Raw genomic sequence first — 24,619 nt, 5'->3', positions numbered from 1 at the left:
TTGATGAGCTAGAATCACGCATAAAAAACAATGTTAGGTATTTCCAGAAATGTTGTAATACTTGGTGATTTTAACGTCAACATGTAAAGTCAGAACCCAATGTCAGACAAGATTCACAATCTATGTATATACTACGTGTTACAAAAAACATTTCCCACTTATGATCCTTAATAGTTCAAAAACTATATTATATCAGATAACATTGATATGAGCAATAGCTGAATAGTGTAAAATTTTGTTGGAGGTAATTTAAAAACGATAGCATAAGTCAGTTTCATTATCAATTCAAGATTAATTTTGAAGTCAGGTTTCAGATTTTGCTCTGTTTTCATCCCTCTGTACAAAATTTTGATTTTGCACAGGGGTCAATTGGTGTGTATGGCAGTGTATCGTTAATACCCTGACAATGGTCCTTAACAATGGCCAGGATTGGAATGCTCTATTACATCATTATTCATGAGAAATTCCACTGTCACAACTAGTCTTTATTCATCCTGAAATGCAGTGTATGCAAGCACATAAAAACATGTGCTTATTTTTGTCATGTGCATGCATTTTATCCATTACCATGAATTTAGACTAGCAGTGCCCAGGGCAATCCATCATGAATTATTGATATAGCATTCATGTGCCTTGGAGCAAGAGCCTAGAAGCATAGTCAGCAGAGCTCTGAAAAGGTGGTATTCGTAGTATTCATGTCTATTGTTCAGGGTCATTGTAAGCACACACTCACATACACATCATTGGTTCTTGTGTGAAGTTCAACTTTGTACAGAGGGTTCAAATTTGACCAAAATCTGGAATCTAACTTTAGAATTAATCATGAATTTAACGAAACTGATTCATGCTCTCATATTCAAATCATCTCCAAGTAAATTGTACACTATTCAGCTATTACACATATCAATGGCAGTGGATCAAATGTGGGAAATGTTTTTTGTAACACCTAGTACTTACCTTCAATTGCAACAGATTGTTGACAAGCCTACGGGAATTACTGATTGTATTCGTACATGTATTGACCTTATTTTCACGTTATTTGTAAATGACATTTGTACAGTTGATTTGGGGAAATGATTAAAAAATGTGTTTATATGCAGACGATACTGCAGTGTTTGTTCGTCCGAAAAATATACAGGAATCAAGTCAACTTTTGCAAGGTGAAATGAATCTAATTGGTCAATGGTTGGAGATGAATTGTCTTGTTATGAATACTAAAAACCCCGAAAGTTATGTTAATTGGATTGAAAGGGAGGATATAGAAGAATAAGTTGCATATTGTGTATAAAGGCAGTTGTATTGAATAGATGTTGATTCTTTTAAACATTTACGTGTGATTAATGTTACAGCAGTAATTTCAGATGGGATAAGCTTATCAATGCAGTAAGATTTCTCGGATAATTGGATATATTCGTAGAATTCAGTATTATTTGTCTGAAAGTATAATGCATTTGTTCTATAATAGTTTGATATTGCCACAAATAGATCATTGTATTGTTGTTTGGGGTAGAAGTGCACATTGTCATTTGGATTATCTCCAAAAACTTCAAAATAGGTATGCAAGAATTGTTCTGAAAGCCAGTATATTAACGCCACGTAAGAAAATGCTCTCCAAATTACAATGGCAATCAATACATCAACGAGTTCAGTACCAGAGTTGCATAATATTTGTATAACATAATCAATGAGATGAGCCCACGTTACCTCGGACAATTAGTTGCTGTAAGACACACGCCATTGCATACACGGTATGCCGTTGCCCCTTGTTTATTAATACACCCAAAAGGGATTATTTTAAGAACTCTTTTCATTATCAAGCTTCAAATATGTGGGACAATTTGCCAAATGTTAATCGAAATGCGCAGTCATTGTTTGTTTTAAAACAAAAACATGTAGGGTTCTCAGCATGATAGATTGGTTATGAAAGCATGCATAAAAGTATATATATATATATATATATATATATATATATATATATACATTGTATATATATATATATATATATATGATTATATATATGATTATATATGTGGAAAATGTATTACAATCAACTGAGATTTGTGTGTCTATTATTTTTGTGTGTGTGTTATATATCATTAAGTTCATACGTTTTTTTTTTGTGTGTGTGTTTTTTTTTTTTTTTTTTTTTGGGGGGGGGGGTTGTATGACGAACTGATAGTAAAGTCCGAAATTTGTTGCCAATGAATAATAACAATTTTAAGGGGTGGAGGGGGTAGGTGAAGTGGCAATACTTTTCTGATAGCCCTATCAAGCTGTAATAGTAATAATGTTTGATTTTGTTTGTATTTTTGTTCTGGTGTATTAGTGGTTGATTTGTAGTGTAGGCTATAAATATTGTTTGTGTTTGTTTTGATGTTCATGACATTTTATCTGTACATAATGTGAGCAGGGCCCTTCATGACATTTTTATCTGTACATAATGTGAGCAGGGCCCCTCGGTAGAACAGTTAACCAACTGAAAGGGCTGCCCTGCTAAAAGAATATTAAAAAAAAAAAACAATTGCGGCTAGCATTACCATCAGGTTGTCTAGTTTGATTTTTGATATGTAACAATATGGTCACATGTGCCTCTTCAGTGTTATACCCACTCTGTTAAACACACTCTGTCTCCGTTTCGTCCTATAGTCCCTAAACCATGGTGCCCCTGTGCATAGGCCCTTGATTTCACCCTTATGCTGCTGCCATCTTGGCTTTACTCACTTTACATGAAGTCTTTTGCACCGTAAATTCATGTGCTCTGCTTTTGTGTTTGAGACAGTTCAGTTGTAGCTGTAGGTGTTTTGTTGTATTCGTAGTTTTTGCAGTTGTAGTTGTAGTTGTAGTTGTATATCATTCGTTCTTGCTGAATTGCAATCACAGTGAAAGTAGTTTTCGGATCTTTTGTGGCCTTGCTAGTGAAGACTCTTCGATTGTTGGAGAAGAAACCAGTATCAATCTGCACGCAGTATGTGTGAAACTATTCAGGATTTTCTGCTTTTTTAAGCATGGAAAACGGCTATTAGGTGGCAATGTTAGTTTAGAATTGCAAAAAGAATCGCAAATAATGAGTTGTGGATATTTACGGTATATGGCATTTTCTTTATTACATCGATTATTGTGGATACAGGCCTTATTGAGTTAACACTTTAGGATGTCACTACAGGACAACATTCTTACTACCTTGTCTGCTTTGAATTGCGGAAACTGTGGAACTGGGACTGCAACTACAACCATCATGGGGTACAAAGATGGCAACATCTTACCCTCTACAAACATCACAACGTTCATCACGCCGATAGCCAACCCGATGTCGCCGGCTGACGCCTTAAAACTCAGCCGAATTTGCGGGTAGAGGACGCCGACAAGTTTCACCATCCCCATGAAAGACATCATCACCCAGAAATACACGAGGGCACAGATCGGTCCACTTTTCGACATATTGGATGCACTACTGTTCAAAGGGCAAGCTGTTCGTGCCTGACGACAAAAGATGAAACCCTGCGATACATTGCACAGTGGACTGTAATTGATATGAATGACAAAGATGTATAACACTGAATGACTCGTCGACATTGAACAAAGAGGTAAAAAAAAAACACCTACATTTAGCCCTCTATCGTCGTTTAGCCCTAAAACTGTGGAGGGCTAAACGTCCTCGCTCGAACGTACGATACAGCTATGGTACTAACGGCATTATCATTGTATACCTGGGTAATTTATACCTCTGCTTGCGAAATGCTACTTTTTCTTTTAGTCAGTATGATGATATGAAAGTTTCAGTCATGTATTAATATCCAACATTCTCATGGAACTTTGTTATCTCCATGTCTATATATTATCTGAAAAAAGAGGGTGGCACATGTGTACAGCCATGTAGATCCCGGTCAATTGAGTGGAACAAAAGTATACAGTGCATATTAAGAAAAAAAAAAGTTAATCCGACTTTGGAGGGCTACTATTTCACAATCGTTCAGCTATGGAGAGCACAATGTCGTTTGTGTATAAAGAAAAATTCTTTGATTTGCCATTTGTACCTAATCATGTTGAAAAATTTGACTGATCACATGAACTTTGACAAGGCACATAGTCCCGGTGGGTGCGGGGTCGCTGTTGGTGACACTGCCGATTACCGTAAGCATTGATACGAAGATTGCCGAAGTTGAGCTGTCATCAAGAGTAAAGTACGGTAGGTATTGCTATAGGACCGGTAACGTACGTTGCCTTCGTTGTCTTCTCTGCGCATCACGCCAGCCTGGGTGCGTGTAATTTTTATATGTGCTTCACAGTAGCCGGGTTCACACGTACAAAATAGCGGGATGACGATCGCGCTCCATATCTCGAGATTTTTTGCAACCGTTCACACGCTCCAAATTAGCGGGATAGCGATCGCGCTCGGAATCTCGAGTTTTTTGCAAGCGTCCACACGTACAGATTTTTTTTTCATTTTGTAATATTTTACTTCATCAAATAATTCATGTTATACTGTTAACTTTACATAAGTGTGGCTAATCTAAAAAACCTATTATTTCATTCATTGTGTTCATGATCGTGTTTATTCATCTATTTACTTGTTTATATTATGCTACGATTTTTTGTTTTTATTTTTATTTTTATTATTATTATTATTTATTTTTTTTTGGTGGTGGTGGTGGTTTTTGAGTGTCCTCTATAATATACTGTACCATATTACCGATCAAATGCCGGAGTGCTGTCCCGGTATGCGTCTTTCGTCCCGGTGCGTCGTCATAGTATATGTCCAGCCTTCGGTAGGCCAAACTTCCTTGGCCGGAAGCCGAAACTCTTCGAGAATCACAAAGGAAAATGTTAAAGAAAGCGTACATACAAACTCTCTCTCTCTCTCACAACACACACACAAATTTTCATTGATTCCATTATCAAGTCATATATAAATAAAATCCGTTCTGGATACAAAAATAAAACATACAACTGCTGTTGAAGATAAAATAAACATAATTATTTTGCAGCATTTTCTTCTTTAACAAATTCTTAATCTCTCAAACATCAACAACAACAATAAATCTATTAAATTCAACCAACTAAACATTACTTACGATACAATACTCTTTGTGATATGCATTGTATTCCCTTTGAATGTATGACTGTATTGATTCCACTTTATTTATCATATGTAAAAAAAATATGAAACCATATTTCACTTTGTTTTTGATTTTTTAACCAAATGAAGTCATATTTCACTTTCCCTTTCTGGAGAATATAATTATATACAAAAAAGTACATTGTACAACTCAAGAATGATATCTTTCATAAAGGCCCCATGAGCCCCCTCCCCAACCGAAACTAATGTTTATCTATCCATGATAAACCTCATCATACATGATTATTACTACATTTATCATTATGCTCTCCTCAAAATCAAAATCCCAGTCCCACCCTGCCCACCCGTATTGAACTCAAAACCATAAACATAACACACATACACATACCCACACAAAACACCATCACACTCATGCGCGCACGCACACACACACACACACACAGCACGCACACGCACCCGATCCCTCCTTTAGTCTTGATGAAACGTCGCAATACCAATACACAATAATTCGCCGTATAATATGATGAAAGCCCCCTTCCCACATACAGCTATAGTACGGCGTATCGACGGCGGATGCCCATCCCTGCTCATCCGGGAGACATCCCTGAGAATCCCCAGTACACCCCTGGGCATCCCTAGTAGCCGTGGCGGATACGACGAAGCCGTGGCCACGCCGCGAAAATTTCAAACATGTTTGAAATATCCGGGAGTCTGCTCCCGGTAAGACACACCCGTAGCACAACCAGCGGACATCCGACGAACATACGCCTACACCCGGTAAGACACACCCGTAGCACAACCGGCGGACATCCGACGGACATACGCTTACACCCGGCGGCTAATCCGTCGCATAATGTGAACAGCCGTGGCAGACACGTGGCGTGTGAAGTCGTCGGATCCACCACGGCTCCATGCCGGGTGTGCAGGGATGCGTCACGGATGGGTTCACGGCTGTGACGGGTGTACCAGGTATGAGGTGCGTATGCGACGGATAGCGCCGGCTGATTGGCGGATACCACGTATGATCCGACGAGTGCACTACGGCTCGAGGACAGGTCCACTACGTATCACCCGCCTGACAGCTGCCGGGCAGGCTGCGGACATCCTGCACACCCGGTGACTCACCCGTGCACTGCACTTTTCCCCGTCGCATCCGCCAGCAATCCGCCAAATTGCGTTCCGCCCCGCTTCCGCCGTATTATAACTGTATGTGGGAAGGCCGCTTAAAGAAAGCACTGCAGCATACGCATCACAAAATAACAACAGTGGTAATAACTATAGTTATGATATAAAACGAAAAACGTTTAGGAACTTGTCCAGAAAACAACCCTTTCCCATCTAACCAATCTTATATTTTTTCAAGCAATTTCTTTTTCTTCATCCCGACTTCCACATAACTTATTCTCCTCAAAAGTAGGAATTACACCCTCCGCGCGCACACACACACACACACACGCACACACACAATGCATAATAATACACACGTCTCTTTTGCCCGAGTTACATGAATGATGTCAAACCACTCTGCCCCCTTCAGTCAATATTGTTACCACCGTTTGACAATGGAAAGGGGCACGTTAAAGCTGAAGGCAGTTATATAACTTTTCTTTATTTCTTTATTTCAAGATCACTATTCACATAGCCTGATCATTGGGGTCGGGCAAAGGAGACTTTACATCTGCACACGGCTGTTAGCGGTACATTAAAAATGTATCATCGTTCTACAAGTATTTACTCACGAGTAAAAGTGTATCTGTTTTGATGTGAAGTATTTCCGAAGGGTATTTGCAATATCATAGAGAAAAGACAGGCCTGAAAGATATTCGGCACGACAATAACTGTACACATTGGTAGATAATAAAATTTATGGAATTTGGCATCAGTTTTCTGTTCCGTACCTCAACGAAGCTACTCAAACGATAAAGTTTTCCACACAGGGGCTGAATCTCTTCGGACATGATTCATGATATGCTGATCATTTTGCTCAAAACAAGCTCTTTTTGGTGGGTATTTTATAACATGATCTTGCCAATCAAATCGATCTTCGCTTCGAAAAATAATTTCGTATCAACAAGCATTTTGATTCTTCTTCGTCATTCTCCTTGATTTTTGTAAAGAAATTAAATGAAACAACAACAACAACAAAAAGATTGCATAAGCGTCTCTAAAATTTCAGATTTCTGTATGTTGCGACATAGCGTCATACTGGCATTACAAGGTGATGAATAATGTTTGCACGATATTCCTTTGTAGTTCAATTTCAGTTAAGTTTGTTTTACGATGAATTTTTACCACTATAGTAATATATTTATTAAAAAAACCGCAATGGAACATCGACAATTTTAGATATGACAAAATCAGTGATAATAAAACATACTCATGACATGATATGCAGATATACATGAAAGAAATAACGTACAGGTGTATGATAGGCCTACGTGTACTAAATGTTCACATATTTCGAGGTACAAGTGGAGGAGGCCGTCAGCAATGGTCAGAAGAAAGGAGCGTGCTAGTCTGGGGTGCCTGCCTCGGAATGATATTGTGAATAGGTATACATTCCAAATTCCAATTGAAACTGAAGGAGCAACGGCAGAAAGAAAATCTCTTCGGCCTCTAGTTTAACATACGTAATAAATTTAGAGCATCAAGTATTATCATACTACAGACATGGTAATGTCTGATCATTCAGGCACACCGCCACTATAGTAATTAGTATAAGTAAGTATAGGAAGTATATAGTAAATAGTATAGTTCTGTTTGTGACAGCACGTGGTTGTCGAAGCTCACTGACATACATTGCGCAGCATGCATTTAAAAAAAATAAAAAAAACCGTTGCACATTATACATTCATACGTCAGTTCACAATCCCAGTAGCCTGAGCATGCGTAGAGGAAGGTCAATGTAGACATTCTCTTGAAATTTACTTGTGCATGAGGTATTTGAAAAACTGAATAGGTCTTCATGAAAACTGTTGTAAATATTCATGCAAATGAACTAGGCGAATATGAAAAAAAAAAAAATCCATTGTACAGGCAGATGTGTAATTATGCAGCACTTGACCTGCTCTTCTGGTTCTTTTAAAAGACCATGAAGTGTTTACTTCCGAACTTCAACATGTTGCCTTGCAATATATCGTGTTGATACGTAGGGCCTACCAATATTTCAGAATAAGTATACATGTGGTTACTTCATTACAATCATAGCGACCTCCATTAATATAATATACAGTGTTTTCAGATCGTTTTTGAAAGTGTCGTACTTTGTTATTCTTATCAATGAATATGGTGAAGATTTTGATCTATCTGATCATAAGCAGATTCAGTGGATTTAACCTTTTTTATCCAACCTTTCTCCAAGAAAAGGTATACAGTATATGCAGAGAGTTTCAGAAGTACAAATTTAATGATGGCAAGATACTGAGGAACCCTAGCCCAGGGCTTTTGGGTTGAGACGTTTTCAAAGCCTTTGAAGTGTAGATTTTGTGTGATTGCGGGTTAAGATATGTACACATCGTACCGCTCTCGGCACAAAGCTGCTACAAGTACGATTTGCGGATTACCAGAGATTCCGGAATATCATGTGGACTGGTACATCCTGGCGACATAAAGAGAGAGAAAATGAAAAAAAAAAAACAAAGAAAGAGGGAGAAAGAATGAAATAGAAAGGAAATTACATAAAGGGAATGGGGGGGGGGTTAAAAAGTACAGATAAGCAAAGTGACAAGTGTGAAAGAGGGTTCATAATCACATGACATTCTTGCATTAAAAAAAACATAAAGCATATTCTGGTCATTAGACACGGTTATTATTACGCTTGACACCTTGATACAGTTAATGGCAGAGAACTCCACACGCTGTTAAAGTTTACTATAATGCCAAACATAGCCTATAACGAAGGCAAATAAACAGAAGAAAAGCACTTTCATTAAAGCCAGAAAGGTCGCATAAAGTGATGAATTTTAGAGTGAAAACATAAGTTTTCGTAAGGGTTTGAGAACCCGTCTTGCACCATTCCATATTTGCTTGCAATATATCGAGAGAAGGTCGATCTAAAAATATGTGGTCGATGAGTAGTAGACTTACTAGACATTTTAGAGCGAAATCTGACATTTCTGCATTCTTACGAACACTGTTTTACCCTTAATACTTCACTATGTCTTCAAGAAACGATATGGATTACAGTCACAATATGCAAATTAGGATGGATGATGATGTCATCACTTTTTTTTTTCAATTCAATTCAATTAAATCTGGTTTATTCACAATACTGCCATGGCAGCCAAGTGGCTGAATTGCGGAGTGAGATTGATTGATTTTCCATCGGCTGGTACGTAACATTTTCCTAATTCCCTCATCAAATTTGCTATGAGTTAGGAGTAACAACAGGGTAATAAGGAGAGTTCTAATGACTGAGTCATTGACAATAATTTCACAAAATTTTTACGATAGAAAAACAGCCAAAGAGGAGTTTGCTTTTCTGCCGACTCACCAGCTAGTCCAAGACAGGAGTCGAATTCGTTGCCAAGGATGGACAGCACTTTCTTTACTCCCGACGCACCCTACGAAGAAAATGAAAACATGATTTACGGGATTGTTGGTATTCTTCTTTCTACAATACTTTCAAGGATTCTCATTTTCCATATTGGTCGACTGCTCATCACGTGGCGATCGCCAATAAGTGTCATTGCAAAACAGGCATGCAAAAGGCAGTTAAGCGTTTTGGGACAGAGCACGATGGAGTCGCCAATCACGTACATTTACTTGGTAAACTGGCACCTCGTGTACAACCACACTGTCCACTGTTCACCTAGTCTAATGCCATCTCGTCTAAACTCGCTTTGTCTACTACCAACTCGTCTACCAACCATATTGTCTAAATGCCAATTAGTCTAATTGCCATTTCATCTACTAACCATTTAATCTAATCTCTCATTTGTCTAAGTCACATTTCGTCTAATACCCATTATGTCTATTGACCATTTCGTCTATTAATCATTAGGTCTATGAATGAAATAGTCTACAGCTCATTTTGTCTAATAGCCAATTGGTCTACATCAACCTTTTCTAATACTCAATTAGTCTAATAACCAGTTAGTCTACTCCCAACTGGTCTACGCCCGGTTACAGCTCGTTATTCCGAAGGTTCGTTATTCCGAAGGCTCTTCAGTCCGAAGATTCCTTATTCCGAAGGTTCGTTTTTCCGAATTTCATTTTCGGATGAACAAATCTTCGGAATAACGAATCTTCGGAATAACGCCACAAATGTTCGGATTAACGAACCCTTTTTCATTTTCGGATTAACGAACTTCTAGGTATAGGGAATTTGCGTGTTTCGGATTAACGAACCTTCGGAATGACGAACCTTCGGAATATCGAACCTTCGGAATAACAAACAGCACCCCTACACCCAACTCGTCTACTCCCAACTGGTCTACTCCCAACTGGTCTACACCCAACTCGTCTACTCCCAACTGGTCTACTCCCAACTGGTCTACTCCCAACTCGTCTACACCCAACTGGTCTACTCCCAACTCGTCTACTTCCCTGGTCTTGTTATATCTTTAGATAAAATCGGCGATCGCTTCAGAACGAATGAAATTGCAGTCGCTGCTCCGTGTAACATTTTTCCTGCTAAATATAAAATGACATGAGTGAACACAATAGACATTATCATTTTGTCCGCGTCATCGTCACGTTTTGTTCTTATCTTCTTCTCTTTTTCAGCGAGCGAGCCGAAAATTTTTGCATTTCAGCTTACAAGTTTAATCATGAAACTCTTGTCATTTTTTGCTTATTAAGTCTTACAATTCTAATCAAGATATAGTGACGGCCTTATAGATAACGATTTATACCAACAAACCGAGGACTTGAAAAAATACTCTAAATTAGTACGGGCGAGTGAGCCGAAATTTGTATATTTCCGCGTCATCATTACGTCTTGTTATTATCTTGTTTGATTCGGGGTTTTTTTGCGCCCCCCCCCCCCCGTATGTTCGAAACCGTTGGCGCCTTCTTTTGATCCAATTGGCGATCGCTTCAGAACGAAAGAAATTGCAGCCGCTGCTCCGTGAAACATTTTGCCTGCTAAATATAAAATTACATGTGTGAACACAATAGACACTGTCATTTTGTCATCATCATGTTTTGTTCTTGCCTTCTTTTTTATATAAATTTTGGCGAGCGAGCGCAGCGAGCGAACCGAAAATTTTTGTATTTCAGCTCACAGAACATGGAATTTTTGTGTGAACACAATAAACATTGTCATTTTATCCGCGTCATCATCATGTTTAGTTTTTATCTTGTTTGATTTTGTTTTCTGCCCCCCCCCCCCCCCCCCACCATTCTCCCTCCCCTCCTTCCGGGCGAGTTTTTTTTTTTTTTCCTTCTTCTTCTTCTTTTCTTTTTTCTTCTTCTTCTTCGTTTTTTTTTCGTTTTTTCTTCTTCTTCTTCTTCGCTTTTTTTTCGCTTTTTTTTCGCCCCCAAGGAGTGGCGCCCGGGGCACGTGCCCCCCTTGCTCCCCCCCCCCCCCCCCAGATACGCCACTGCGTGGCGTGTGCCGTAGGCCGAGGCAACCTGTGCCTTGGGTGCATATATGCGGAAAAAACACCGTTGTAGTCAGCAAAGTCCACACGATTGCACAGGCCTTCTTCTTACCACATATTGGTTACCTCAATGAGTAAGAACGCAAGGCTCTTTAATACTTCTTACATCACAAGCCAGTCCCCAAACAGCTGGTCTTCCGATGAAGACGGCCCTCGCCCCCATTGCTAAAGCCTTGAGAACATCAGTACCGCATCGCACTCCTCCGTCAAGATACACCTCTAATCCTTGACCTTTGACCGCCGACACTACCTCCGAGAGAACATCAATCTGGAGATAAAAAGAACAGCAAAAGCAAAAAAGTAGCATCTACGTTAAAGTTCATATTTCCTTTATCTCTCTGAAGCTAGTCATTTCGAAACGCCGTATTCCTGGCAGAAGGTTGATAGTGGTAATTACTGGGAAGAGCGGAAAAGAACAACGATTCGACCGTAAAGTTTGTAATATTGAATAAAAACTCGCGTCGCTCGTGATCGTGTGTGTGCGTGTTTCACCACTTCCAGCAACATCATAAGGATCATTGCCAAGAGGAAGGAAAGAAGAATAGGACGAAAAGGGGAGGGTAAAAGCAGGAGAAAAGAAAGATTGCCACTCACTATAGTGTCATCATCGTCATTAGCCGCAGCATTCGGAGCGCCACCCATTGCAGTAGGTGACAAGAATTTCATAACGGTATATGTTTTCAATATATTAGTATCCTAATGAAAATTATCAAACTGTTCGATTCCTTTTAAGTTTGCAAAACGTCCTTACCATATGAACGACATAAAATGCCCAAAGAATATGTAGGTGATTAGAAATGTTGATGTGGCTTTGGTATACTAACCTAGTTAAATTAACTGATTTGCACGAATATCTCTAAAATAAGAAAATTAATGTTAAATGAAAGAGAGATATTATTCAGAGGGGTAAAGTTTTCCCTCTACAAATGAAATTCGTTAAGATCACAACTGCTGATCTATAAATAAACAAACATGTCTGAATAAAGGAACCATGCAACTTTACACCTGAAAATTAATGTTGTTCCTCATTTAGGTATTGTATCTAATCTCGAAAATTTGTATCTAACCCTGGTTCAATGGTCTTGGAGTAACAGCTTATGCATGTTATCTGGATTCCGGGCCCCAATGCATACGTTAGGACGGCAACTCTTGCTAGAATGGCAACTTTCAGTAACAACAGCCAATCAGAAACCTAGATTTCTTGTCCTTACCATGGCAGTCGCCATTCCAGCAAGAGTTGCTAGTTGTCATAGCATTTCTTTTTTGAATGAAATGGGGCACAAACGTTAAAGGGACTGTACAGTACTGGTTGAGGTGGGGATTCATGTTTTGAACATTCCTAAGTGAGATAATGAAAAGCCTCTTATGACATATGAAAGAGCATGTAATTTTAAGAAGGATTCAACGTTTATTTGATGAAAATTGATTTTCAAATGGCTGAGATATCAAAAAAGTGCTAATAATAAAAGGCGACATGCCACAACTTTATTAGGATCTCTTTGTTTCACCTTGTTTTTGGTTATCTCAGCCATTTCAAAACCGATTTCCATCGAATAAACTTTTGATACCCCTTAGAACTGCATGCTCTTTGACATCTCATAGAGTGGTTTCTGAATATCTCGCAAAACGTTAAAAGCTAAATCCTCACCTCGACCAGAACTGTACACACCCTTTAAAGTATTTAAGTAGGAGCACGTTCATTGCACAGGAAATTACCAGGTCGTCATGGAAAATATCAAGTTTAAACAATAATAATGACGCTCAGATTTTCATGTTATGATGCACTTCCAACAGACGACTGCCCAAGTATGCTCTGGACTAGTCTTCAATGGATTAATGCACCCGTAAGTTAAATATACAAGTAAACCATTACAGGAAGTGTAAAGCAGAAAAGAGTTCTGTCTCGGCCTACCGGAGCTGGCACACCATCCAGCGCTCTACCGCCATGAGCTGATACGATGACTCCAGCGACCCCGGCGTCCGACGCCTCTCTAGCCGCCTCGCCTGGAGCGATAGAAGGATATGAATTACGAGGATACGAGACTCGATCCCTGTTTCGTAAGGCACTGCATTTATAGAAAATCGCAACTTACAATAAAGAATCCACTGTCACTATGACCAGCAGCAATGAGAGACAGGAGAGATGTGAAATTGTTTGCCATGAAAAAATGCCAGCGCGGCAACTTGTAAACACCTTGTTACCATGGATACTGGATTCTGTACTGTTTGAATATCGTAGGCCTAACCAAAAAGATATATACCAATTGTATACAAGGCACGCCTTTAGTACCTATGTACCTATGTACAAAAGTTGTCTACAGTTCAAGGGAAAATGGCAACAATAAATGTCAAGTTCGACCACATCTGTTTTCAGCATCGAATGATAAACGTACCGGAAAAATGCAGTATTTAGAAGGGCTTGGAAAATCGGCCGGGAAGCCAACATAAAGCCCTCCCCCCCCCCCCTTCCTTTTCAATTTCATGTTATTGACAAACACCAGTGTTTTCTTGCTCTTATAGATAGCTCTTTAAGCTATAGGGAGCAGCTCGGACATGCTTGAATAGTTCATTTATCATCATTGCGTGGAAATTCAAGAAACAAGTTACATCTTATCAAATTCGTCTTCTGCATTCGTAAGGGGTGTTGTGCTGGTTTCTACTCTTTGCTGACTGTGCTTTGTCATCTGGACAATCCACAGTTCAAGTAACTATGCAGTGCAAATGCATTTCGACTTGTGCTGATTTAGAACAGATAGCATCTTTTACTTGGCCAAATGAATATCGAAATACATGCCATGAGTTCCCTACTATATTTCTTCAGATAACTTGGATACACCCACAACAAACCTTCAAAACCAAAATTTTGTTGTTGTTGTTGTTGTTGTTGTATTTCTGTGCATTCTGTCATGATGATTTTATGTAACATGCCTTCAAGGGCAAACTTAGCCATGCTTAAAGATGAACTGATTTGTATATTTTCTCGAGTAATTTGTTAATCTGTACCAAGCAGAAACAATAAAATTCAATCAAATTAAAAAAAAAGTTGGCACTTTAGTGACATCATCTGTTAATCATTGCTTAAGCACTAAAACGATTTTAATAAGATAATTGAAATCCATTTCTGTTTGTGTTACGGAAGTGTGATACGATTTTACAATGCTAGGGAATCATGGGACACTCACCGGTAAGAATTCCTTTCAATACAATAGGCAGTGACGTCATGGATTTTAACCACCTGACGTCAGCCCAGGTAAAGGGCCGCTGCCATTGAGTAGCCAGATAATGATGTGTATTCGTGTCGCCGGAACGAATGGCCTCTTGCACTTCCGGAAGGTCAATGGCAAGATTGATAGGCCTACAAAACAAAAGACAAAGTCACCTTTTAGGGTCACTCGAGCGAACGTGAAAATCGCTATGATACCGCTGTGGAGAGTTAAGTAGTGACTGGATCAAACAATCGGTTCTTCATCGTCAGTACACTGTAAAAAACATCGGTGTTAGATTTAACACCATGGGTGTTAAATCTAACACCGATCAAGCTTCAATAAAGGACCACACCCACAGGTGTAGAAAATTTATTGTGACGGTGTTAAAAAGTGTTCACCTGGCACTTCGTGGTGTTGATTTGACACTGTGGCTGGTGATATTTTTGACACTGCGCTAGAGTTAATTCATTAATGACACCGCATGGTGTTGATTTGATATTGCTGGTGTTAATTTCAATGGTATAACACCCGTCCAGCTTCAATAGGAGACCACACCAACTGGTGTTACTGTGATGTAAATGTGTTTACACTTTTTTTTTTCAAAAATCAAGTACTTTATCGGAAAATTCTTCATCGTTTTGTTCAGAATTAACAAGAAATTCAGTCCCTAAGAACCTACTAGTATTCAAAAAAAAACAAAACAATACTTTGAAATGACACCCGGAGGTGTTAATCTAACACCATGAATGAGCACCGGCTCGGTGTTTCATATTTAACACCGGCCTTTTTGCAGTGTATCAAACGCGTTGCACGAAATTCGATACGCGTTGCACGAAGTGAGTTAGAGTTAGAGTTGCTGTTATGATAGATTACACGGAGCATCGGTGCATGCAATCAAGTTAATTTATACGTCTTAAGACTTTGGATGACACATATTTTCTTTCTTCCTCATTTTTCCTCTTTTTTCTCTGTCGCCTAATAATATCTTCCTTCTTTCGTGTTAAGAATTCCAAAATTGAAAGATATAGTTGCTATTTGCCAGTTCGATATGTTACGAAACGAAAATAGCAAAGAAAATGAATCCATTAAAAGCCAGTATTGAGCAGAAGGAAGCCTACATACCTCAACGATGGATCGTTATAATATCTGGATGTCGCATTATCTTCTCTAGCAAGGAACGAGTAGCAGGCGATCACAGGTAGATCCACCGTCAAGACAAGGGCTTGGAAACCAGCCTTTTCCGCCTCTCTCACTATGTGCACGTTGTGTTCCTGGTTCTTCATCAGGTACAGCTGCATCCATTTCAACCCGGAACCGGAACTCCGAGTGACTTCAGCGATGCTGGCGTTGGAGAAAGACGAGAGGACGAATAGGGTGTCAGCATCTGCAGCTCCTGTGGAGTCAATGGAATAGAAAGCTTTTCCTCAGCAGTGCAAGTCAGGAGAACTCTATTAACAGCAACAACAATGCAGTGCGACAGTTTTAGCGCTCCATAAGCCTCTATGCACAAGTCAAGTTCAAGTTTCAAGTTTGTAAACATTTATTTTCCATCTTTTCATGTTGTAAATCACATACATAAAGTTGTACAAGGAAGGCAGTACCTCAAAAAGCAGAGCTTGTGGTGAGCTGCCTAACAAAAACACACTACATCACAAACACAAAAAACAACAAAAACACAATATAATAGTAGTTCCCATGGCAATATGAACATGAGACATTCCTCGAAGAGAAATATTGCATTCTAACTGAGGGGATACAGTAAGTGTGAAAATATGTGACGAGTTACAGCCTAAGAAAATTACATATATACATCAAAGTTAAACGTTACATATCTATAAGTGATAGCAATGTGAAACCTCTGCACAGATGTAAGCAAGACAAAGGATAAAATGCACTGTTTCCAACTGTAACCGAATCCTAAATAGACCCCTTTACCGATATATTCAAATCTTATGCATGTCATTAACAAAAGTAGTTCCTGGCAACCTGAAAGCTTGCACGAGGTCTGTCCGACACAGCAACAACTAGAGTATGCAAAGTGGATTCCAAGTATTAGAGTGCCATTATAATGTACAGGTTACTAAAATAACTCATCACCAGGCCCCGAGAGTAGAAACACCCAGAAACTTGACAATATCAGCAAAAAGTCTGTTATTCCAAAAAGAAAGACGATTTATAATGGCATTTAAATAGACTCAGAGAAGGTACAGATTTTAAATGGGCTGGGAGATTATTCCAGACCTTGAGACCAGCAAAACGCACTGAATGTTGGAATAAAACTTTTTTATGTTTTGGAATGTGAATTAATGGAGATGATCTAGTTTCATACTTATGGTATTCTGAGTTTTCTTCAAATAAGTGACATAAATGATCAGGGAGGAGATTATTTGTACACTTATACATGAATAAACCCAATTGGAATGTATCAATGTCTTTTAAACACAACAATTATTTTAACTCGTTAAACAATGTATCTGTTCGAACACCACCAGGACCTATGTTTCGTACATTACATAGATATCTAATAATATGATTTTGATAAACCTGTAATCTTTTCAAATTTGATTCAAATGTATTTCCCCAAACAATGTTGCAATAATATGTCAGGTAAGGTGTAATAAGTGTGCAATAAAGCATACGTTGTATGTTTACAGACAAAAAATATGCAAATTTACGAATAATACCAATATTTTTAGACACTTTTCGCTCAACTTCTGCAATATGAAATTTCCAAGATATATAACTTGGAGTCAATGAATACACCTAAAAACTTTGTTTTATCAACTTTAGGGATTGCATCATTGTTTAAGTAAATATTAACATTTCTACCATCATCTTTTTTCCTATTATTAAAAAGAATATAATTACATTTTTTTACTATTCAAAGACAGCCTATTAACTTGAAACCAAACACATACCTTTTTAAAGTTCACTATTAACTTCATTACACAAGACATTCAAGTTTTTACCACATGAAAAAATATTTGTATCATCAGCATATAATATAAAAGAAAGTTTATCAGAAACAGTGTCTATATCATTTATATATAGTATAAAAAGAAGGGGGCGAAGTAGTGAATCCTGAGGAACACCACACTGAACTTTACTGAGCTGTGAAACAACAGAATTATATTTAGTACATTGATAACAATCTTTTAAGTAACTAGAGAACCAACTATGGGCATAAACATAATGATGTATATAACTTAAAAAGCAAAATATCGTGGTTAAGAGTATCAAAAGCCTTTGATAAGTCAATGAACACTCCCAAAGTGTGCATATCATGTTCAAAAGCATGAACAATCTTATTCGTTAAATCAATTAAGGCCAAAGATGTAGAAAATTTTTGTCGAAAACCATATTGGCTATTATACTTAATACTTTATTTTTATCAATGAATTTCATAGCTCGTGCAAATACAATTTTTTCAAGTATTTTATCAATACATGAGAGAACAGATATAGGTCTGTAATTACTTATTTCAGTTTTATCTCCACTTTTAAATTCGGGGGTTATTTTCCCAATCTTCAATTTGTCAGGGAAAACACCTTTACTCAAAGACATATTGAAAATATGACAAAGTGGTTCACTTAACAATGATACAACAGATTTAATAACCCAAGGTTTAAAGTCATCAACACCAGACGATTTACCATTCTGAAACAATTTTGCAATATCACAGATTTCATTTTTAGTTACTGGATATAAAAACATTATTGCTTGTACAGGTGTGTGAAGAATATTGCTGGAAGTTCCCATGATTTTCAGGTAATAATCTGTCAAGATTTGGCCCGATGCCAGTAAAGAAAGAGTTGAAAATTTTCAGCGACATCTTCACAACTATCAACAACTTGACCATCAATTTCAACTTAATATCAGCAATCTTGCCCTGTTTGAATTGTAACAATGAATTAATAACATTCCATGTATTTTTAATATCAGATTTATACTGAATAAATTTGTTAACATAAGACTTCTTCTTAGCCTCCCGTAATAAAAATTCAATATATTGCGAACACTTTTATACTTAGTCTCACTAATAGACGTACCTTTGCGTAAAAAAAAAATCTTATATAGTTTATTTTTGTATCGTACAAATTTCAATAAACTATCATTCATCCATGGTTTCAATCGTCTCTTTTTAGAAGTTATACGTTGGAAAGGGAAATGCGTATCATATAAACACATAGTCAATAAGCTATATTAGTGTCATCAGTTTCCTTAATATCATCCCAACACGCATCCCGTAGGGCATTTCTGAATGAAATTATTCTGTCTTTTGTAATACGTCATCTAGAGTAAAAATCTTTGCTGCTCTTATTAGATTTGTATTTGAGAGATGTTATCTGAAAAACTGGTAAATGATCAGTTGTATCAGAGTACAAAATACCACTCTCAATTGGTAAATCAAATTGATTGGTGAAAATATCGTCGAGTAAACTTGCAGAAGTCCCAGTAATGCGCGTTGGCCTAGATATCAAAGATAAACAACGACTGCTTGACAGGAAATACATAAAATCTTGAATGTTTGAATGTGTATTGAATTTCAGAAGATCGATGTTCAAATCTCCGATGATATAAATCCTTTTACTTTCTTTGATAAGATCACATAACAATGTAGAAAAATCCTCATTAAACCGAGCGATATTTACGTTCGGAGGTTTATAGTACCGACTGTTATATTATATTCTTTTCCTGTGGACAGTTAATTTCAATGAACAATGAATCGCAACACAAATTACCTGGGAGCAACAGGTCGGATCTCTCATGATATTATTCATACAAAGTGCGACACCTCCACCTGTTCTGTTACATCTATTTTTACATAATACAGTATAACCTGGTATGTTTATATGTGGACTTGTTTCTTTCAGCCATGTTTCAGAAAACCCAATAACATCAATCGAGAAGTAGGCCTAATGTGAATACAATATGTCTGTAATAGACTCTAAATATTTTGGAAGACTTCTAGAGTTAAAATGTATACATGAAAAGGTATCATTCTTTGAAGGGCTAAATCGACTGGCGAATTTTTCAACATCATAATAACGACTTACATTATCAAAATTATTGAGAACAAAATTCCTATCCGGATCTAAGTCATCGGTCCCAAACAACCCATCAGATACAGGAAAAAAAAAAAGGATTGAACTGTGAATTTGACAGTCGATCTAAATCTACTGTGTGACTCTGAAATTCATTGAGAAAGCTTACATCGTCAAGTTGACTGAAAGGAAACAGAGAAGCTTCATGAGAAGCTTGAGATGTTATCTCACCAAACATATTTTCAGAAAATATGGTTGAATTTCTAGGTTTGCGAATACTAATGAGGGTACACGTGTATTTTTACAGCCATGGGAACAGAAAAGTATCAACAACATAGACATAAAATCAATATTCACAATGCACATGTGTTATAATTCAGAACAACAAATACCTATGATAAACGTGGCCTCTCCTTGAACTCAGCCCTCCTCCCCCCCCCCCCCCCCCCCACCGTACATCCCCCGGATTTTCCTCTCGGGTCAACGTAAACGCACTACACGTGCGTACACGAATGGAGACGAAATATGGCACGCTCATTAGTTCTGGGGTCATCGCGAAAGTTCCGGTTTAGTGGTTTTATTATCGAGTGGGACTCCATCTCGTAGTTAACTGGGGCAGGAGCTTATCCTATAGAGGATATAGCTACCTTCGAGGATAACCTTCGTCGTGTGAACGCGCGTCGCGTTGATAAGGAGCCAGAGCTTATTCTATGCTCGAAGATAAGTTATCCTCGAGGTCAACAACCACCGTCTGAACGTAACTAGGAGTCTTTGGCATAAAGATATGCATAATAATTTGAATATTTCTGTAACCTGGACCCCGTTTTATCAAAAGATATAATCGATCATAATATTCTTTACCACACAGGCTGTCATAAACTTATGATAGAAATCAACTATATCATCAATTATAATTCTTCATAAAACAGGGCCCTGGTATATTCTGGCTTCGAGCATTGTCCCAGATAAGACGTAATGACGACTGAAGGACGTCATACACGAAGACGCTATACAGCACAAAAACAGTCTTTGGTGTTATAGCTACATGGTATTACATACACTGACATGATATACTTTTTTTGCACCCTATAACAGGAGGAAACATAACAGGAGGTTCATAATTATGGGCAATGAATACACACGGACTGTTATTTATTCTTGCTTCCACATATTGGAAGAATCCAGTATTTACAACCTATAATGCGATGTGCTCGCCAATTGGAAAATAGTCTCTTGCCATAAACACTAATGATGACGGCTTTACCTGTTTGATCATTCGCTCTTATTTCCTGTGTCGAATTACATCTCGTAGCATTGCATGTAACTTGAAAGCCAACAAACATGCGAAAAAAAAAGTGAGTAAGCGGAGGAAAAAGATAGATCACATCATTTTTAAGTACTATATTACCTCTCGCCGTAGCCGCCTCAGCCTCTGGATGCGCGTAGCGGTGGTTCGCTGAAGGCGCGACACAGATGGGCATGCTGATTGGCTGACCAAGGATGGTGGTGGAAAGAGAACGCTTTGTGACGTCACGAAGAATGCGAGGTCGGAGGATGTATCTGGAGGAGAAAGAAAGTAGCCTAAAGGTGAATGTATATAGGCTGGGGTTAGGATGGATTACAGGGTTATGATTTGTGAGTTTTTCACCAGGGTTTGTCAAACACCAATCAGCGATTGGATAAAAATGATCACGTAATAGCGAACAATGTGTAATATTTTCCCGTAATGGGGGCATTCTGGGATGTTCTACGAGGGCAAGGGGGCACTAAAACAAACAAAATGGTAAACTCTATCAACCGATAGTTTAGGGCAAGAAACGTTTTTTTTTTTTTTTTTTTTTTTTTTTCGTTGTCTAGACAACACGCGAACCTGAACAGGAGATGATTTTAGACGAATAGGGGAAAATGATTCATTCAATTGGAATCCTAGCGATGATAAAAATGAACCAATAGGGCTTGAATAATGTTCACTACTGTCAGCCAATGCTATGTTTGTGTGTGTTCAGTTTTGGTGGACGATAACATCGAACAAAATCCGCAAATAATTTCTGTGTGTACAGCTTCTAATAAAACCATACTGGTACCCCGCATTTACTCCCTGTGAACGTACCTACAAAAACAGTGATCGCACTCCGAGGTGTATTAGTCCAGGCTATACATAACCTTGTTTTTTGATATATACAATGTTTTTTGATGGGTTCTTGTCAATTCGAGGGTGCTGACTCCAAATCTGATTGATGCCACTCGCGTTCCCTCGAGCATTTTCAGCAAAATGCAAAAATCCAAGATGGCCGCCAGATATGCTAATTTGGCCATGATGATAACAGTAATGCGAATATTATGACCAAAAATTCCATCAAACTTTGTTTATTTCTGTTCCCAGAGTTACTCTATCCATGTGCAAGTAAATTTTCATCTCAGTTAGGTATACATGTAATATTCAGAGCTCGTTTTCAATTCAAAATGACAGCCACCCCTACACTCATGTACAATATGAATGGCAAAAAATATGCATGGAAATATAAAAGAAATTGTGTTTTCTGTCCCGTATCTATGCTGCATATCAAGTTTTGCACGTGCACTACAAATATGTTGGATGCCACTTACAATTAAATTATACAAAGGGCCTATATCTATTTATATAGTCTTCTAAATGCAAAAATTCAAAATGGCTGCCACTCTTACTCTCCTGCACAATATGAATGGCAAAAGTATATTTGGAAATAAAAATCGAATTTGCTGGGGTTTTTTTTTTTCTCTCGTGCAGCTACATCGTCTATCAAGATTTGAGTGCGATTATATATCTGAAGGTTGTTATTAAACAAATAATTATTCTTTTGTGATGCAAAAATCCCAATTTGCCACATAAATTAGGATTGTTACCAGGAATTATGAATGAAGTTTTGAGCTTTTGATACTTACGGTATCATGATTGGTATAATGTTGGTCTGACATTGAACCAACGTCGGTCCAATGACAAGCTTTCACTGTTGGGCAAATGTTGGCCCGATGGCCAAAATGACGTCGGAGCGACGCCATATTTCCAACGTTGTGCCAACATACATACTCTCAAGTTGGATTAACACTAGGCAAATGCAGTATTCAAAGTGGTAATATGATTGATATCGTCTGTTGAGAATGATATTGTGCCAACGTCATTCCAATGTCAGACTTTCACTGTTGGGCAGTGGTGGCCCGAAGACCAGAATGACGTTGAGCCAAAGTCATATTCTGACGTTGTGTCAACATACACCCATGACGTTTTCCCAACATTAGACCGACGCAGCATTCAAAGTGGTAACATGGTTGGTATCATGTCGGTCTGACATTGAACCAACGTTGTTCCAACGTCAGGCTTTTTCTGTTGTGCTAATGTTGCTCTGATGGCCAAAATGACGTCGAAGCGACCTCATATTTCGAACGTCGTGCCAACATACACATTTTCGAATTGGGTTAACATTGGACAAATGCAGTATTCAGAGTGGAAATATGATTGATGTAATGATGATCTGACATTGTGCCAACGTCCCACCTTCACTGTTTACCAATGTTGGCCCGTCGACCAAAATGACGTTTAGCCAATGTCATATTCTGATGTTGTGCCAATATGCATGACACGCATGACATTTTACCTACATTGGGCCAACGCAGCATTCAAAGTGGTAACATGGTTGGTATAATGTCGGTCTGACATTGAACCAAAGTCGGTCCAACGTCAGGCTTTCATTGTTGGGCCAATATTGGCCCGGTGGCCAAAATGACGTCAGCGCGACGTCAAATTTCTTAATGTTGTGCCAACATACACATTTGTAAGTTGGATAAACATTGGAAAAATGCTGCCCTTTTAGTGGATATATGGTTGGGGTGACATTGTACCAACGTCACTCCAACGTCAGACTTTCACTGTTGGACCAGTGGTGGTCTGACGGCTAAAATGACGTTGAGCCAACATCATATTCTGATGTTGTGCCAACATACACGCATGACGTTTGACCAAAAGGATTTCAACGTTGGGCAAATGTTGGCCCGATGCCTTAGATCACTTACAAAAGTAAGACAATGAGCCAATGTTGTTCCAACGTAAGCATATACCGACTGCGATCATGCCGACCATCGTCAATGTTGGCCCAACGTAGAAATAGCCAACTAATATCAATTTGGCATCAATGACAAAAGTGTGACGGGTGGTCCAACGTTGTGCCGACGTTATCTCACCAGCTGTGCGAAAACAAAAATTGCCAACGTCGCCCCAACGTAGGTTTGCCAAATAATTTCCACCTTCCCTCGGGAACGAAAGTAAAACAATGGCCCAACATTGTACCAACATTAGCTTGTCGACTGCGACCGTGCCGACATTGCCGACGTTGCCCCAACGTATGATTACCAACCAATATCCATCTTGCATCACCGAAAAGGTGAGACGGTGGCCCAAAGTTGCGCCAAAGTTAGTTTACAAACAGCGACCGTACCGACCATCGCCAACGTTGGCCCCACGTAGGATACCCAACTATATCCACCGACCGCAAGTGGCGACCATAAAGACATTGGCCCAACGTTGAGCCAACGTCATCTCACCGACCGCGACCATGGCGACCATAAAAACATTGGCCCAACGTTGAGCCAACGTCATCCTCACCGACCGCGACCGTGGCGACCATTGCTGACGTTGGCCCAACGGAGAATTGT

At 38.6% G+C, this 24,619-nt stretch overlaps 1 protein-coding gene across 1 annotated transcript; it reads right to left on the bottom strand.

Moving 5' to 3' along the window:
- Window positions 1-8,056: 8,056 nt before the first annotated feature.
- LOC140227193 (uncharacterized) lies at window positions 8,057-21,466 on the bottom strand. Its single transcript, XM_072307620.1, has 7 exons — window positions 21,342-21,466; window positions 16,011-16,281; window positions 14,865-15,037; window positions 13,595-13,686; window positions 11,789-11,950; window positions 9,570-9,639; window positions 8,057-8,675 (listed from the first exon to the last, which is right to left on the bottom strand). Exons 1-7 carry the CDS (start codon window positions 21,412-21,414, stop codon window positions 8,617-8,619), a joined length of 900 nt encoding a protein of 299 aa, XP_072163721.1. The 5' UTR covers window positions 21,415-21,466; the 3' UTR covers window positions 8,057-8,616.
- Window positions 21,467-24,619: the final 3,153 nt, after the last annotated feature.

Source organism: Diadema setosum, chromosome 4 (assembly GCF_964275005.1).
Source record: "Diadema setosum chromosome 4, eeDiaSeto1, whole genome shotgun sequence".
Taxonomy (NCBI): domain Eukaryota; kingdom Metazoa; phylum Echinodermata; class Echinoidea; order Diadematoida; family Diadematidae; genus Diadema; species Diadema setosum.
The sequence above is the reverse complement of the archived record's forward strand: the minus strand, read 5'-3'. Positions and strand labels throughout refer to the sequence as shown.